The 18,913-nt window shown below is 38.9% G+C and overlaps 1 protein-coding gene across 5 annotated transcripts in view; it reads left to right on the forward strand.

Annotated features, from left to right (window-relative positions):
- MGAT5 (alpha-1,6-mannosylglycoprotein 6-beta-N-acetylglucosaminyltransferase) overlaps positions 1 to 18,913 on the forward strand; it is a 119,026-nt gene that overhangs the window by 39,125 nt on the left and 60,988 nt on the right. For 3 of the 5 annotated variants that reach the window (XM_066999225.1, XM_066999227.1, XM_048062820.2), the window contains exons 2-3: positions 3,532 to 3,922; positions 8,600 to 8,770. In XM_066999225.1, the coding sequence (XP_066855326.1) occupies positions 3,685 to 3,922; positions 8,600 to 8,770 (409 nt within the window). In that variant the 5' untranslated portion in view covers positions 3,532 to 3,684. Of the gene's footprint in view, positions 1 to 586; positions 708 to 2,954; positions 2,973 to 3,531; positions 3,923 to 8,599; positions 8,771 to 18,913 lie in introns of those variants that run through there. The other 2 variants (XM_013186397.3, XM_066999228.1) reach the window with 2 other exon arrangements.

Consider the following 18,913-nt stretch of genomic DNA (forward strand, 5'->3'; position numbering starts at 1 on the left):
CTGTCCTCTCATCAGGGAAACCACCAGGTTGGTGCTGGGAGTTAGTCTGATATCGGGTTTCTCCTGAAGTCTTGTGAAATGTTTTATTGCGGAACTTACCTCTTGGAAGAACAAACAAAAGGCAGCTGGTGGAAGCTCTCAGTGGGTCCTGAGGCTGCAGCTTTCTTCCTGTGCTTCTATGACCCCGCCAGGCTAGGAGGGCAGCGTGCCGCCCTCAGCGGCGAAGCAGATGTGGAGTGAGCCTTTCGCTGTGCCTGCCATCTGCCCTCTGCTTGGTGCCCTGAAGATGGTCAGCGACTAAAAGAAAAAAAAAAAAAAAGAACAAACAAAAAAGTATGTGTGTGTGGATTCAGTTGTGGTGAGACTTGACTGGCTGGAGTTGAATACGAGGAAGAACAAAACAAAGCCATTCTTTATGAGTTGTGGTTTTTTTTTTTTGATTTGCCTGGTATGTTTTTTCACTTTCACCCTGTTTTTCACACTCGACTTTTAGTTTTGGTACAATAGGTGCTCTCAGGAAGTTGGGAGGAGTCATCTTCCTAACCGTTTCCCATACAACTTCACAACTATGACATAGCCAGTTCCGAGAGGGCTGCTGGAAGTATTTCAAGAGTCGTCTTAGAGTGAGAGCACCTCTTTCTAAGGAAGGGGGTGCAGTCCCACGTTCTGCAGAGGCATGTACAAAACTGTTTCCAGATCCTCTTCAGGTACTGCCTACTGTTGTGCACTTTGGAGAACAGGTTAGGTCGGAGTAGTTAAGAGCATGAGCTCCTTTCAGGAAACTTTTAAAGGGGGGGTGGGGAATAGGGAAATAAGCTGCCACCTTAAGCTTGGCATTGGCTTACTTGATATGGGCAGAGAGATAACTAGTCAGCAGGCACGGCCAAAGTCCATGAGCAATTATGATGGGCACACAGGCGTTTATAACTTCACCTGTGGCTCACTTCAGTCATTAGTTTCCTGCCAGAACAGCAGCGTGGGAACATCTCTGTGATATTTCTGTCTTTATGCGCTTTACCTATCCCTTGATGTCTTCTGACCGTTGTCCTTTTAGACACCATATAATGCGTCGTTATAAGTACGTGGCAGTCACTGCCCGTGTTGTAGTCATCAGCATCTATCAAAGCTAGGATTAAATGTACACCAAAGCCAGTGCAGGCGTGCAGCCCAGCCACGGAAGGAGCCTGACGCCCAGAGTCTTGTCCTGTGTGCTCTGAAAGCCTTCCTGCCCACCAGCAGTGCTGTAAGTTGATGAGCTGTGCAAATGCTGCCTGATCATCTCGGTGCTACTCACTGGAATCGCTTTAATGGCAGGAAAAATAGGGCTGGATGTGGGGAGTAGTTTCTCTGTTTTACTGGTGTCGTAAGAGCTGATTTTTTTTCTTTTATCACTTGAAATCGTGGAGACCATTCTTCCAGCTGCCAATGTATGGTCATTCTTTCTTATGGAAAAGCTTTCATATTTCCTGACTGCCTTCTTACAATTTGGGGGTGTGTTTAAGTCTCTTTTTCTGTTTGTTGATGAACAGAATAAAGAAGTCAACAGCTGTATTTAAGTAGGTAATGCTCATAGGTTAGACACATGTTTATAATCATCCTTGGTTTTCTTCTAGAACTTAAATAAATAGAATTGTGGGATACCTGCATTTTTTTTGTAATTGCTATTTTTAATGTTCTGTGTGTTGTTCCTAAACAGCTGCTCATAAAAAATTGTTAGCACTTGTCTGTTAAAACAAGGGTGGTGGTAGCTTTACCTTCTCGTTCAATATTTCCTTCGTGGCATAAAACTGATGATTGGGAACAAAATATTGACTGTTATAACCACAGATCTTATTGCTATAGAGGACGCTGTCAATTCTTATCTGAAATTAAGTCACTGAGGGAATTCATGTTGGATATTAGATATTTCATTTTAAAATTGCAATGTTGTTTTAAACAACAATTCTCTCTATTTTTTTTCACACCAGGTATTGCAAGAGAATTAGTAAAGCATTCAATTTTTAGTGAAATAACAGTATTCTACTTTTCAGTCAGCCCAAGAGTATCCCAAGACTATAGCTAAATAAACCAGAAGAATTGAAACTTCCCTCTGCTGTTTCTTGAAAAATTCACTTAGGTTTATGAAGAGCAGCATTAATCCTTTGTAATCTTTTTCCGTGAACTCGTGATTCATTTTTCTGCACCATTCTTCCTTAAGCAACAGATGGCTTCAAATTGTTCTTTTAGCAGCAAAGACGCACGGTACGGTTACTCCTCTTCTGCTTCTAGTTCTGTGTAACGCACTTCCACAGGCAGTGGTAATCAATAAACGCACGCAGAAGTCCTGGTGGAACTCAGGCAGTCCGAGGGTATTTCTGTCCCTCTGCAGAGCTGCTAGCTGAACGGAAAGGGGAAGATCTAAAGGGAATTTTCACAAAAGCAGAGTACTGCTAGCAGGCATCTGTGTAATTATCCTATTAAATGAGAGTAACATCTGCATTATCTGTGCAAGTGCAGAATGGAAGGGAACATTGTTTTCTAATCCTGTCTGGGAGCATTATGAAGTTAAAAGGATCGCATTTTACCAAATCCATGTTTTAACACGATAGCTTACACTTAATTACCTTTTAATTACCTTTCTTCTCTTGTAGGGCTTTATGCTAAGGACCCTGCCTCTAGCCCTCATCACAGAGCTCTTCTTGCCTTTGGATAGCTTATGCCAGGTTTTATTTTTGAGTTTACCATGAAAAGATGGTCCTACTGTTTGTCTTGAAGGCAGTTAGCCAACTTTTTTCCTTAGTGTGGGAAAGGCTCCGAGAATATTAATTTTTATATACAAAAGACGTGTTGTAGCATTCAGAGGGACGTGTGTTGAATTTAGTTGCAAAGTGCAAACTCATTGGACTACGTTTTATGAATAAGGAGTAATGATGCATGGCAGAGGCCACACAGGAGCAAGAAGAGATTATTCCAGCCTTCTGACTCCTTGCAATGTAAGCCAGGAGAGTGGATTGGTTTAAATAATGTAGACTTCTTTTTTTTTGCTCTTTACCCCTGAGGGAGTCTGATTTCCTGATCATCTATCTAGCCATATGCCATAGCTCTTGCCAGGAACTCCTAACAGTGTCACTGCCAGCTAAAATTACTTGTTTTCTGAGAACTGAATTATGTTAAGAATTGTCTTAAATTGCTGCATTGGCAACATCACAAAGTTTTGTGTACGCACACAGGGAAAAAAAATAAAAAATGTTAAAGCAGCCTTACCTTGAAATTCAGCTTGGAAACAGCTTCAAGCATTGAATTTGATCCAGGTACTGAGAGGTATTCTCCACCTGCTCAGGCGCATCACTTTCTTGGTTCTTTTTCCAGTGCTTTTCTTGGCTTGCTTGTGCTCTAATATAGTGCAATATTGATATGTACAAACTAAACATTTACCGAAAGAAAGCATATTGTCTACTCTTATTTTGTACTAGTTACAATGTAGACCTAATAAAGCTGGTAAAAATTTCTAATATTTTGTGTTAACCTTGCTACTTTTCTTTCCTCTTGCAGGATGGAACTGAGATACAGATATACGTTGACTAAGGAGTCGGAATAAGATTGAGTCCTGCTCTGTGATCTGTATATACCCGGACCATGAACTTGCTCTTTGGCTTCATGCTTTAGGAACCTTTGTAGTAACTCTGTGAGAAGCTGTTGGGAATCATGGCATTCTCTCCATGGAAGCTGTCCTCTCAGAAACTTGGCTTTTTTCTGGTGACTTTTGGTTTTATTTGGGGAATGATGCTTCTGCATTTTACTATTCAGCAGCAAACACAGCACGAAAGCAGTTCAGTCCTGCGTGAGCAAATTTTGGATCTCAGCAAAAGATACATCAAAGCATTAGCTGAAGAAAATAAAAATGTGGTTGATGGGCCTTATGTCGGAACAGTGACAGCATACGGTAAGCATGTGTCCTAGATTATGTGATAATCTGATAAAGGGTTTTTCTAAGTTGTCCAAACATTGTACTTCCTAATGCTGCTCAGTTGACAGTACTTCATACTGTAGGTTTTCTGCACAGATGGAGAGAACGTTTTTTACTTGTAAGTTATGAAATGGGACAAAATTTAAATTTCCAGTCACTTGGAAATGAAGTTATCAGCTAATTTTTTTATTATTTTTTTTTACTACATCCGTCTAGTAACAGTGTCTGTTATGCCTCAGGTTATTTGTTAGAACTTGATTTAAAAAAATGTGTGGTTTTGCTGTTCTTGAGAACCTTGGGAAGCTTTTCAGTTTACATGTCAGTGATAAAAAAAAAAAATCCTTTTGGAAAAATAACTTGCCTCAGCGATAAAGCGGAGACCTGCAATGTTCATTTTTCCTCTTTACCATTGCACTTCTGTGTCCAGTCAATTTACCTAACATTTAAGATTATGTATGTGGCCTAAGCTTAAATTTAAGCTTGAATATGTCATATTTACCTCAGGGTAGAGAACTTTCTTTCATGAGTTTCAGTGCTTTGTCTGGCGGTTATTTCTGCATAGTGGGTTGTAATGCTTCCCCTCCTCCATTTCATACTACATGGCAGTTCAGTTTGTGTGTATGTGTGAAAGCATGAAAGAAAGAAATTCATGGTGCGTATTACCAGAAAACGTTATGGAAAAAAATATAATTTAATTTCAAGTGAGGTGAGGTCCCTTTTCAATCTGATACAACCAGATTGATTTTTAAGCTCACTTTCTTTCCTACTTACCTGTGCACTTTCAGACTACCTGGATACTTAATTGCTAATTAGTCATCTGGATTTGTTTCTTTTTATGTTTGTCTTAATATTCTGCTGTAGAAAATAATCTGTTTTTTGTAGGCTTAAAAAAGAATGAAGGTTAGAGTGCAGCAGATCAAAGCTGCACTTTTTTTCTCTTTGGTGCATATAATGAAAATATCATGCTGGGATGTCTTCTTATTTCTGTTACCACTTTTCCTCTTTAAAAAAAAGGGGGGGGGGGGAGTTTGTAAGACAGTGCTTTTCTGTAAGGCTGATATTGTCATCCCTGACACAGCTAACAATTATATTGCTTTGGTGCTTAAATAACAAGCATTCCCTATTCTTAAGTTCCTCAGTAACTTCTACTCATCTGTGACTTCGCTTTGATCCACACTGCTATTGTAATCTTATAGAGCAACACAAGCAAAATAGTGGTGCTAGATAAATATTTGGATTGAATATCTCCAAGCACATGGAGGTCCCTAAAGGATTCACAGAATCACGGAACAGATGAGGTTGGAAGGGACCTCTGGAGGTCACCTGGTCCCAGCCCCTTGTAGGGACCATCCAGCACCACGTCCAGGTGGCTTCTGAAGACCTCCAAGGAGGGAAACTCCACAACCTCTCTGTGCTGCCTCTGCCAGCGCTCTGTCACCTGCACAGTGCAGAAGTTCTTCCTGGTGGAAGCTCTTGTGTTCTGGGTGGTGCCCGTTGCCTCTTGTCCAGGTGGGGCCTCACCAATGCTGACCAGAGGGGAAGGGTTGCCTCTCTTGCCCTGCTGTTGAATTGTTTGCATAGGTTTTTTTTAAAAAAACCCCTCTAATATATAACCATTATCAACGTCCCCTTATCCTGTAAGGTTGCTTGATTTTAGGTGAACTGAAGGAAAAAAAAAAAAAAGAAATAAAGCAAAACAATATATTTCTCCAGAAGTTGAAGGGTAACTGCATGAATCCGTGCCCTAGCTAGGATATCCTTAAGCTAAGTTCCCCCTGCAATTTTTTGCCTGTGACTTTCATTTCCTGTTCCAAGTCCTGCTGTGGAATACATTGACTTGCTGCCAAATAGTGGTCAAGTTCCCCAGGAGAAGTTAACAGCATTTGAAGGTGGGAGAAATAACTCTGTAACACTTCTGTAAGTGGAGAATTTCTCTTGTGGAGAAATTTCAAGGTCTACAGCTAAGAAGAATTTGCAGTTTAAAGACAAGTGTAGACAAGCGTTTTCAAATTAAGGAGCTTTGAAGGATGTAAAGTAATGGTAATATATGTATTTAAAATGCTAGTGGGAAAGGTGCAATGGCGAGCGAATGGCACCATATTAAATAATGCTGCATTAAACTGAGTTAGATCGTTAGTCTGTCTTCCTTGGCGTACCAAACGATTTGTTGATAGCAACTTATCAGGTTAGCTGTTCAGAAATAAACCCATTAATGTCTAATGTTAGTGATAGTGGGTAGAAGTTGGTTCATTATTCCATGACAACTGCTCTTGCTATTTGGCCTTTTTATTTCTTTTAATCCTCTGATTGCTATTAGCAAGCAGACTTTGTGATTTCTGTGTTCAGGCTCTAAATTTGCTTGATTTGGCTGCTTTTACCCACTCAAAAGGTTTTCAGTCACTCATTAATTTTGATTGCATAGCTTGTGTTTGTTCTTTCTTTTTCTTTCTACCGTATTATCGACTTGTCGGGTGGATCAAAGGCTTTCTTTTAAAAAGTCGTATTCCAAATATAAATGAGTATTAGATTTTTATAACAGTAAACAGTTGTTTTACACAAATTATTTTGAATCTCTGCTTCCACCCTCCCCTTCTCAAACTGGCCTTCAATTGCTTTTTTGTTCTAGGAAGCAGTCTCTTATCTCCATGTTTCAGTATTAGGGTTAAAAGGGTTCAGTAGCAGGGTTAAAAGATTACAAGGTTTAGCTGGTTTTTGTCTTGATGCTCTGTATGTGCCTTTGTGTACTATGTTTCTTCCTCATTGTTTCCTGAATTTTTCCTTCTTTATACCATGTTTTTGTGGATGTTAAGTTCCTGCTCTACTTTCCCTTTCTTCTGCACACTATCCCATTAAGTGACTTCTGGACTCTCACTGTGAATCATTTGATTTTCATAAATGCTTCTTTTATCCATTGCACTGCATCTATAGGTAAAATTATAGTAAGACATGCTATTATCAGCACTTAAGATTTCATATTCTGATCTTTAGACTAAAGAAAACACAAAATCACAAAGAAAAATATATTCTTTATGGCTCCGTGGAAGAAATATAACTCCTTTATATTAGAAGAGAAAAAAATATAAGCTTTCTAAATGCAGTAGCCTTCTCTTATTTACTCTCACATTTGCACAAGAATTGAGCTGTCCCTAAGAAAAACAATAAGGAGCACAGAATCTCTTATGGCAAAACTGCAGCTGATACTAGGGCAGATGAATCCCTTCAGGTGTATGGAGGAATTTTCTATTGCAGATCGGAAAGCTGTTTGATTTTAAATTTGTGGAAAGCAGAAAGTGTATTGTACAATGTACGTGTAATTATTTTATGTAATTAAATGGGAAAATAATGTAAATTCATCACACCAAATTCTTTAATCATGAGACAAGTAAACGAACAAAGAACAGTACTTTTTCTTTCATCTTATTTGGCTTGTTGCCACTTTAATTATAGAGTGTAGTCTAATAGCCGTCTATTCCCCCCCCCCGTTGCCCACAGTTCTTTTAGCTTACCAACATGTCTGTGTTGCTTTAAGAAAACTGAACAAAAGAACTAGAAAAGAAAAAATAAATCAGGAAACATTTCCTTGGCCTTGGTATGATATGCAAACTCCTTCTGCTGTTTGTTGCTTTCCATGCAAAGTGAATTGCCATTTTTGATTCAACAGATAATACAAACAGATAAGTAGAGACAATCGCCAACAGACTGAAGAAAAGAAATGGGTGATTTTTTTGTGTGTGTTTTGGGTATACAACAGAAAGGTTGGACTTCAACACTGTGTGCCAGTGCAGAACCTGATGCTGGTGGAATAGATGCAGGAGGTTTTCATACTGGCCCAAAGCCGTCCCCTCTTTTGGGAGTGGAATTGTGGTTTCCAAGTGACTGAGAATCTAACAGAGCATTAAATTCTGTTCCTCTGGTGGCACTTGAATATGGATTAAAGTCTTGCTATTGGAGTAGTCGGGGAATATGGCAAGGACTTCCCTGCCAGATATCTCAATCAAGTCTAATGCCTGCTTTGCTTTTAAATTAAAGTACTTTGTCCTTGATTTCTCCTTTTTTCCTTTCTACTTGATGCTTAATTTTGATAGCTCCAGCTGATTCTGGTAGATTGAATGAGCAGTTTTGCAAAACAGAAATGATTTGTGCCCCATGTGTTTGTGCTGGAGTCAAGCTCTTCTGTTTTGCTTAAGACATCCCAAAACCCACCAGCAGTTTGCAGGTACTGAATTAGAGGTGGGCAGCGCGTGTTTGTGTGTCTATGCAAAGTTCCACCATAGTACCTGAAGGCAAGTGGTTCGTGCTTATAAGATGCAGCCATTCATTGTTATTTGAGCAAGTTGTTATTACAAAGCAAGTATATATATATATATTTTTGCTCCTGTGTATATACCCACATGGGTGCACATTTCCCCCTTAAGTGTAGGATGCGCATATGAGTTGCAGTGTGCTTTATAAAACCCATAGGAAGACCAGTTCCACATCCAGGGAAATTTATACCTGAGGCTCAACAAAGTAGGGAACATTAGTGTACAGAACTACTAATGACAAAGACTTGCACTGACTGTGTGTATTTCAGTCTCATTCTTGTCTCTATTTTTTGGTTCTGATAGTGTGCATTGCGTTATTAAACAATATGACTTCCATTTTCATTCATAGATTTGAAGAAAACGCTTGCTGTCTTGTTGGATAATATCTTGCAGCGCATTGGGAAGCTAGAGTCCAAGGTGGAAAATCTTGTACTGAATGGAACAGGAGCAAACTCTACCAACAATACTAGTACCACTCCTGCTCCTAGCTTAGGAGCAGTCGAAAAGCTTAATGTAGCAGGTGGGTACGGCAATTTATGTGGGCTGTTTAATCTGTATTTTCTCTCTCTATGCAATAATATGTTTTTTCAGTTACAGAAATTTGAAGTGTCTTAAACAAAATGCAAAAGTCTAGCCCATTTCAATAGCACTCTTAAGTCCACTGATCTTTTACAGGCTCAGAGGAAGACTTTCAGTGGTAACTTGGATACACCAAGAAAAATAATATTCTCTGCCAAAGGGGGGTATAAGCTACTTTATTCACAGTAAATGTTTCATACTTTTAAATGTTTGTGCATTAGGAAGATGAAACTGGGCATATATTTTCTCGCTAAGCCTTATTACTTGGGTTGGTGCAAATATGTTCTGCATTTCTACCATATGCACTTGACTGGATGTTAATTAGAAGAAAACATATGTGCGTTGCTGGTTATGATGTAAAAATGTAATTCCCTGCTCTGGCTAATAGCTCTTATGATTTGACACACAGAGATGACCTACCCTGGTACCTTCAGCTTTTATATTTTAAAAAGTCATTTGAAATCATTAGTTTTGTCTTTTGTCATAACTGCACGCTTAAATCTTGCCTGTGCTTGGTTTTCCTAGCAAAATAAATACTTCTGTTAAGAGGGTGTTTAAATATGGCAAAATGGAGCAGATGCAAACTTTGTTAGGGTAATGCCTTTGACAAGAAGTCTGGGAGAGTGGTTGTGCAAGTGACGACACAGTTGCAGCATGCCAGCAGAGTTAGCGTCAGCTGCTCTGTCCCACCAGCATTTGTCCATACTAAGATGTTCAAGTCATCTTATCTCATGGTGAGAGAAGTCTTCTGTGTCTCATTTGCCACAAAATAAAAGCATGCTCATAGGCATGTAGTAAAGCCCTGTGCGTGCATTTTATACTACTGCTTATCTTGCACCAACTTTTTTTCTCCCGTGTCTCTGGTCTTGGTTAGACTGAAGACAGATTAGAAACAAGCAACTAAAGCGGTATGGCACTTTCAGACTAGTGACAGGGTGAACCATATCATTACCCCAAGGAATACAACACAACATCTTAGTCGCAGATGGAATGTGAGATAGGACAGGATTGTTACAGGTTCTGAGTTACATATAAAATGAAAAACGGACCTGTATATTTTGCTTTTGCAGTTGGACAAAAGAGAGACTTTATGCTGTTATTTTCAATAGATTTGCAGATAACTTGAAGAAGCAAACTTACGTTGTTTCTTACACGTTTGTAGGCAAAGGACCATTGTTCCTGCTTGACTGTGATACATGACTAATCAGTGCTCAGGGTGAATTAATTTTGTTGTTGTTGGAGTTGGCCAGAGTTGCAGTGTTAGTACTCGTAAGCAACCTTTAAGGAGCTTGGTAGTTTTCAGTTTCCTGAATCTATCTTGCTTTTTGCTGCCTGGGGCTTGATCTGTGGCAAAGAACACCATTTGTCTTATTAGAGCTTCAGGCTTTTTTTTTTTTTTTTTATCTTTGACTCTTGATGCATTAAGTTTAAAATACCTCCCCGAAGCAATTATAGTAAATAGCGATGATGGAAAAAACTTTAAGAAACAATATCTTAAGGTTTGATTAATATATTGTTCTGGTGTCTGTTTGGATGATGTTACTGCTCAGGTATCTCCAGGCTGGATAGAACCAATGACTAGACTAGAGCTTGGGACTAACCCATGTGTATCTGCTGGTTAAAGTGTTTACCATTTGTCCATTTGAAGCAGTGAGTGGAATTCATCTCATCGGAGGCATTTCCAAATGGAAATGAAAAGTTTGTTTCTACTTCTGTCTTCATAGTAGTTTTCTGACAGTAATAGACTCTAGAAGCCGTACAGTTACTGCTTTGAGGTCAAATATAAGTGTATTTTATGTTAGGAGTGAGTTGTTCAGACAATAAGCTGGGTAAGTAAATGCTGTGATTACAATACCAGACACAGTGGTGGATTTTTTGCTGTTGTGATTCAAGTGTGTCCTTTTTTCTTGTTATAGAGCAACTGAGATAATCTGCAAATTGTTGTAGAGAAGGGATTTTGTTACCCAATGTTTTGTCAGTTTATTGAAACTGAAACGTATATGCATACAAATACATGTGGTATTTCCATTGCTTTCTTTGTAATAGTTTATTCAGCTCTTAGCTGATGAAGTGATCACAAAACGCAGACATGATAGGATTACCATTTCTCTCTATCAGCTGTAATATTTTAATGCTGACTTTAGAGGAATTATGTTATTTGCTGCTAGTAATTTCAACTCTTTCCATGTGGACAACCATGCTAGGATGTTCCATAAATAACAAATTTGTGTTTAATATTGCTATTAATATTTTTAAAAGAGCACTTGAATTTGTTTTTGCAAACGTTTTTTTTTTTACCTCAGTCACCACTTAAAACTCTGGAGTAAATTAAGCCTTTAAAGCCTCATTCGTCAGCATAACAGTGCAGGCTTCTACCAGATTTTCCTAGAAGAGTGCTGCTTCCAGTAGAGCTACTTGATGCATTTATGATTTTTGTCTCAATACGCTGTGACCTATAATCTGTGTAACCATGCCCCTTTACCTATGGTAAGGCTTCCTGAAATAAATGAAGCTTCATGCTCGCTTAAGCTGCACTTCTGTTCACAGTGACTGTAAAATCTTACTTTTGTCCTCCCTGACCTTTTACAAAGTTTCTTGTGTGTTATGTACTATCTGGTTAGCTATGTGTGATAAAATAAGATGTAATAGAAAGACAAGAAGCTGATTACATTGTAAATATTTGTCTTTTTTCATTGCTGATTATTACTGGTCACAAGCTCAAGAACAAAACATTTTTTTCTTACAAATTTAAGACTGACTACCATGGCAGACTAGACTTGTCAGTCTGAGTGCCTTGAGCTTTTCTTCGTTACATTTTATGTAATGCTAATGCTTTCATTAGGGAAAAAAAGGGTGCTTTTTATCTGCATACTGGGAAGAACAAAAAAAATGATTAGTCAATATTTCTTCTCTCAAAGTCTGCCTGTAAGTGGAGTCTCTGTACTGGTTACATTGCTGTAAACAGACAGCAGTTGTAAAAAACAGTATCTATATGCTACAGGTAGTGGATGGTAATAATGCAGGAATCCTGGTTTAGTTCCAGAGTCCAATTACTGGAATAAATCCAGTTTGGTTTTATGATTTTTTTCCGTCTGTAATAAACAGAACCGGCATGTGGCTGTGACTCAGATTTACGGATTGCAAAATTCCCTTTTGTGTGATAAAAACACTGACACTTGGAGCAGATCAGGATTTCTTTTTTTTAATTTTTCACATCTATTGACATTATATGAACAACTGGAATAATAGTATAGAAGAGAATATTTACCATATTAAAATGTATGAGTGTTTTCCTCCTGTTCATATGCACGCTGGTTTTTAGCTCAGATGTGAGTTGGTGTCTGAGTATGCAGGTAATCCAGGTAGCAGTGAAGTTAATGTGTTTTGAGAAATGGCTGGCTGTTACACTTGCTGAACAAGTGGTTGGGAAATCAATTTGTTAAGAAAATGCTGATGTGTTTCTCAATGAGCTGAGGTCAGGGGATATTTAGTTGTGCCCAGTATACACGTTGATGGTAAAATATCTGCTGGTCCAGGAAAGCTCTTATGTATAATTAATGAACTTGCGAGGATACTTCTTCTAATGCACTACACATAAGCTAACACCACCTTTAGTTACTGCATTCCCTTGGTACTGAATCTATCATCTGTCCTTCTAAGGAAGAAAAATAATAACCTTATATGTACTTTTTGATATTTTCAAATTCTTCTGTGGATATACGTATCCAGACTTTGAGAGTGGTCATTGCAGCTGCCTGAACAGACCTGCTGAGTGTTTGCTGGTGGGCAGCAGGTGCCTGTAATTCTGTCAGCGTTCAGAAAGGGATCCACAACCTTTACAGCCTTGAAGGTATAGAAACAAATGAAAAATTTACTCTGAATCCTATGAATGAGGAAAAGACCTAATAATCAGTTTTGTAGCTGCTTTGAAGACAACTGTAACTACTGTTTGTCGTCAGAAAGTCATTTAAAGGGCTACCAAAGGTCATCTTAAACTTTTATCAGTAACTTCTGTAGGTTATCTTGATAAGTAAAATGAAAAAGATGAAGTAAGGCAGTTTGAGGAAAAGAAAATACGTCGGGAGAGTACCTGGATATCAGAGTTTAAAACCCCCAAGCCCCACAGCACAATGTCCAACAAACAGAATGGAGTGTGCCCTTGGAAAGCGTGAGCTATGAGCCACCGAGTCTCGGGATGTCCAGATGGGTGTTGGACTGGGCGGTTTTACAACCTGGGGTATATTGCAATAAAGGAACGAGCAATGCCTTCTGTGAAAGAGCCTGTCAGTGAAGGAAAAAGGAGGTACCGGCCTGGGAAACAGCAAAACTGCTTGGCAGATTTGACAAATGATCTATCTTTATTTTAGGATTAATAATACAGCCAGAAGTTGAATTAAGTCTGGCTAAACAGCACCCATCGTAGCTATTTCGCTCTTGTAACAGCCTAATAGAAATGTTTGTGGCTTCCTAAAAACAGTTTTGATCAATCCTTCAGCCTGTGCTTTTTGACCACAGTAGCATGAACAAGCAATTTATGTGATGGATATTACTTGGTACGGAGCCCATGACTTTTTCTTTCAGTAGAGTAGCCTCCTCGTTATCATAATGAAACCCACGATACGCTGCTGTTGGGAGATTACCTAACACAAGTAAAATGTAGTCTTCGAACAATATTTATAATTGTACTTTTGGGCAGAGGTGCAAACATCGTAGGAACATGACTCAGTGTTTGGAATTTAGAGGCTGTGTCAAATTAGTTATTCATTACTTTCCAAAAGTCTGTTTATCGGTTGTGCTTCTTATTTGGCAAGCCATGGAGAAATTTAGCTTTTCTTTTTGTTGTTGTTCCACCTCTGGCTGTCAAGCCCGCTGTACAGCTGAGACAGCAGTGGTGAAATCTGCAGCAGTAGATATTAGAGTGGTGTGCACAGTTTTTGGCACATTAAATGATCTGAAGAAAATCCATCTGGATTATGCTCGTTCATGATAAGAAGGTGATAACAGTTGGTAGGAGGAAATGTTGAGGATTTAGCAAGGACTGGAGCTCGGCTGTCTCTGTAGTAGGTAAACTCAAACTTGTCTTTGATTCATTTTTCAATTCACATTTAGAGACTAGAAATATCTTCCTCCTCAGACTCTCAGACAAATTACGTTGTTGATTTAGATGTAGAAATGTACACTTTGTTCGTGTCCATATTTTGTTTAGGTTTAGTGTTTGTACTGTGTTACTACACCTTGTTTCTTCCACTGAATTTAGTTTTGCAGAATCATTCATTGAGAAGTGTAAGAGCAAAAAAGCTTCTCTTTTTGTTTGGTTTGCATGAAAGGATAATGGAGTGCAAGATTTCTTTGTCACAAATATCTTTAATCCTGATCCCAAAGGAGTTGAGGATGGGACCTCTGCTAGAGGATAAGGTGAGCTGATGCACTGCCTAGGTGAGGTTGGAAAGCAAAGCTGTGAGGTCCCTTGGATAGCCTGAGTGGGCGCTCCTTTTTTTCCTCCCTGTTTAGATCCATGTGTAAAATTATAAGCATGCTCTTCTCTTCCTTCTCCCCTCCTCAAAAGCATCAAACAAGCTTGTTGATTTGATACTGACAATTTTCAACTGCTTTTCCAGAACCTCCATTTGATTTATGAAAGAGTAAATTGTTAATAGTGATGCTTACAAGGCTTTAGCTGATTGGTTTCAGATGCAATGAAGTCCTTTTTTTCCTTCTGTCTCTCTCCCCTCTGTTTTCATTTGTCCAAGTTGTATTTGATGAAAAGCTTTTAAGAGTTTTGGTAGCAATCTTCCCTGGCTTTGTGGGAAGTAGTATTTTCTCGTATGCATAATAACATATTAATCTACACCTGGGGTGTAAAAGCAGATAAGAGTTTTTGTCAGTCGTAAAACAGGATGCTCCGAACCACTGCCAATAATAACATACTAGGTAAACCTTAAATTACTGGTTTTAAGATGATAAAATAGAAATGGGAAAATGTGAAACCGTGGCACCTTCAGGCAGAGCTTCTCTACAGCACAGCTTCTGTTGCAGCTGAATTGTTGGATCCTTGTTACAGGCACAAGATGAGTTTCATTTAGGCAGTTTAGCTTTTAACACTAGGGCTTTTCTAAGATAAACCATTCATTTGTTTCCTGGTTGTGTGGAACAGTATTCCGCTAAGTGTATTTCATCCGATAGGACAATCTCCTTGAACAAAAATGATCAAAGCGTGTATCCTGTTTCCTTTGAGTTTTTATTTTTTGATAAGCAGGGTGTGTGGGTTTTGTGTTGCAGGTTGTTTGTTTTTTTGGTTGATTGGGCTTTTCTTTGTTTATTCTTGCCTGAAATCTTGCTGTGTACTTCAGGCAGCCATGGGAAAAAATTGATTTAAGTAAATTGAAGGAAACTTTCAGTACCTCATTCTTTAAAACACTGCTAAACAATAGTGGTATTAATTATGAATATACTTGTTACAAAACATTTTTTTAAAGTAAAGATGTTGATTTTAAGGTAAGGACGAAGGTGCTCTGAGGCCGTTGCCTTCACTGTATTTCAGTGCATGTTCAGTAAAACTAGCATTGCGGTAAGTGTCACAGTCTTAACGTTTTAGATGGTATAATTGCACTGAAAGCTGTACCAGTGCGGTAGTTAGCAGTGTCATTTGCATTGAAAAATGTGACTTTGGAAGATTTTGTGTGCCTTTGAACTCATAAAAATGAGCAAATGACGGTTCATGTTAAATTTCCCCCCCTTGTACGTAGGTGCTACTTGGAGGACTCCTTCCGAGCCTGAGCCCAGTTCAGTACCAGCATGCTGCTCAGGGAGGGAGAGACTCTTGGTGTGTCTGTTCTTAGCTTCCAGAGCATTTCTAGCTTATGCATTAGCATGTTCTGGTGTATAGGCTGATGAGATCTCTTTAAAGATGTTAAGACTAAAGTTGTTCAAGTCACTCATTTGGATGCAGACTTCAGTATTTACTTGTCATCCAAAAGATGATGCGTGGATGCCTGTCAGCTAGTTGGCATCACCCGCGAATATGTAGCAAGGCAGACTGACAAGTCAGCTTTGGCAATGCTGCAAGCAGGCATTTTTATTTAATGTTACTATGGTGAGAAGAACATTTGTCTTTGTATTTCCATGTACTTCTTCCTGCAGAGTTTGGGGTGACATGCTGAAGACTTTGTGGTGGGAAGGAAGACTCAGGTAGCTTCGTGATAAGTTGATTTGTTTCCATGGCTCTTTCCAGTGAACTTTGTCCTGCGCGGGACAGACTTGTTGGTTTAACAGTCTGTGACGATGGTTTATCCTATAGTTCTGTGCTTGCAGAGACAAACTTGATAAAAAGCTAAAGTATTGCATATTTTGAATTTCCAAAGCTGTCCTCCTGTCTTAAGAGGACTACAGTAGGTTTCTCTTCAGTTAAAGTAGTACATATGATATTAGCTACGGCCATGCCTTAAAAAAAACCAAACTAGTCCTCATAAAACATCTGTGTATACTGGATGTTATAGGATGTGGGCTCTGCTGATACCAGGAGTCAAGATTACAGCTTGCTCAGGGCAACGCTTTGATTTGTATTTATTGTGCCTTCTCCATTGTATTCTTTTTCCACACTATATATAATAGCAAGTTTTTTTTTCCCATTTTCCTGTCAGTTTGCCTCCTGCAAAGGCAATAGCTTGGAGCTGCGGAGAGCTGCGTGTTTTCAAGCCTCGCTGTTCCAGCACAGCATTATGACCATGCAGAAGACCACACGTGAATATTTTCCACCGCAGTGCTAAGCTGTATTAGTAATGCTGAAAGGGGCTGTTAGTGGTCCCCTGGGCTGCATTTTGATTAACCACTTGACTACTACTTGAATTCTCCTAACATCGCATTGATTTCAGTAGCATTAATGGAACACAGCAGCACAGCTGGTGTGAGGATGGACTAGCAGTAGAAAAGTTAATTTTCTCTAAATCATACCAATGCTTTGCTCCTAAAGTTTCTAAAACGTTAGTAGACAGCGGTTTGTGCTCTGCATTTACAATCTTGTAACCTCAAGTTTATTTCTTTGAAAGTATTGATAGTGCTTTCAGCTCACACTGCAAATTCTCTCTTTAAAGAAACCTTCCCAGCTGGAGAAGAAAAATGTGAATTAACTTGAGAATGTGTTAATTAGTAGGAGAAGGGAAGGGAGATCTTATACAAATGAAAATTGCCTTAACTAGAGTATTGCGTCTAACCTTGGATTCCAGATTTCAGAACACAAATAGAAGCAGAAAGGGAAGGATTCCATAAATTAAAGTAAGAATAGTAAATTTATTTAATGATCAAAACCAGAAAGAGAGCAGGTAGAGAGAAAACTGGTGAATAGACTGATCAGATGATTACTCTGTCCTTTTAATATTAAGGAGGTTTCTGCTTTTATGAGATTTCCTGATAGGAAACACTGAGTTGAGCTATTATTTGTGCTGTACGTCATCACAAGGTATTCTAATATGCTTCTTCACACTAGTCTGAAAATGGTCTTAGGGTATTTCTGCTCTTGTAAGAACAAAGAGTTGGTCCTTACCCAGCTAGATAGGCCCCTGGTGTCACAGTTTGCAGTTCAATGGGATTGGGGCTTCTTCATTTGCTTTAAGCAAGAGTGCTATTTTAGAACTTCGGTAGGTATTCTGTTTGTCGTAAAACAACAATCATTATTAAATAACTACGCAATTGCATCTTTTTTTTGCTATTACTATTATTCAGCTAACTGTCTTTGCGGATTATTTTTAGACTTCCAAACCGTACTGACAAAAACAAGCGCAATTTTTGAGCCTATCACAAAGCATGTAATTTATTATAAGGATATTTATTATTATAAGACATGCATATAGCAAAGGGACAAAATACATACGCAGCACTTACTAAGCCTTATTTTTGCGGTTTTGTTAGTGAGTAACCAGAGAGCAAACAAAAAATGAATGCCTCATCACAGATTATTCTTTGAGCCACACAGCTCGCTCTTGAGATTGTAGAGCTTCAGTAAAACAAACAAAACCCCTGATACAGAGTTTGATTGTGTGAACTTTAAAGACCTGTACTTGCAAACTGGTGTTTCAAGAGTTTAGTGTCAAAGGTAGGTGACTGATACCAATCCGTCCTTAGTTGTACACAGCAACAAAGGAGAAGCATCCTTTGTAGTGCAAGGTCAGGTGGCTCAGCTTCAAGCTGCCACGTCATTCATGCTAATGCGCCAGACTTTGCACTGAAATAACTGCTAGTTGTTCACAAGTTCGGTTCTGCCTGCTGTGCACTAGTGATCTCTGATGCAGAGCTGTTAGTCGTCAAACAGCCACAGACGTTGGTGAAGTGAACATATGGCCGCTTTCTGAGTGCCGAGATGGAGGTTTAGTTACACACCGAATGGCCCAGGACTGCACAAACAAAGCACTGCATTAAAGAAACATTTGTGTACTCCTAGGTTTATAACGTGCTCACATCCATGTTTTCAATCTGTCAATGTAATATCCTATTAGGTAAATGTTTAATCTGTGCGTAATAGCAATCAAGAGGAAATAAATTGTGCTTGATGTCAAAAACACTTGGGCATCTGTAGAATAGAAACTAACATCATGGACCTAACTTAAGAGAAAAAAGTGTGTTATTAATGTTCTGTGCTGACTTGACAGTTTGCATTTTTAACTGTTGGCATCAAGTTCTAAGTTTTGGCTGGAAAAAGATCTCAGAACTTGTATTTTAATTGCTATAAATCCTAATTAAGGATAAAAATCTGTATGGTTTCTTAAATACTATTTTCTCACGAAAGCAGCATTAAAAATGTCTGGCTTAATGAAGTATTTTAGGTTTGGGGTTTTTCATCATCCCCTACCAGGAAGAAGCTCTGTGCTCTTGACTTGTATTTTAAACTTGCTTTTTCACACTGGAAGACCAAGATGTGTAGGTCAGCATCCCCAGGTTTCCATTTGCTTCATGTGCTCTTCGTAAACCATATAAAAGGGTACGTTGCTAGTGTCTGTCTGAGGTGGTCACGGCTGTCCGTGGGATACATATGATTTGTTCACCCCTGGACTTCTGTTGAAGGAGAGCGTGCTCTTGGTTAGCATGGACGGCA

The sequence above is a fragment of the Anser cygnoides genome, chromosome 6 (assembly GCF_040182565.1).
Source record: "Anser cygnoides isolate HZ-2024a breed goose chromosome 6, Taihu_goose_T2T_genome, whole genome shotgun sequence".
In the NCBI taxonomy this organism is placed as follows: Eukaryota; Metazoa; Chordata; class Aves; order Anseriformes; family Anatidae; genus Anser; species Anser cygnoides.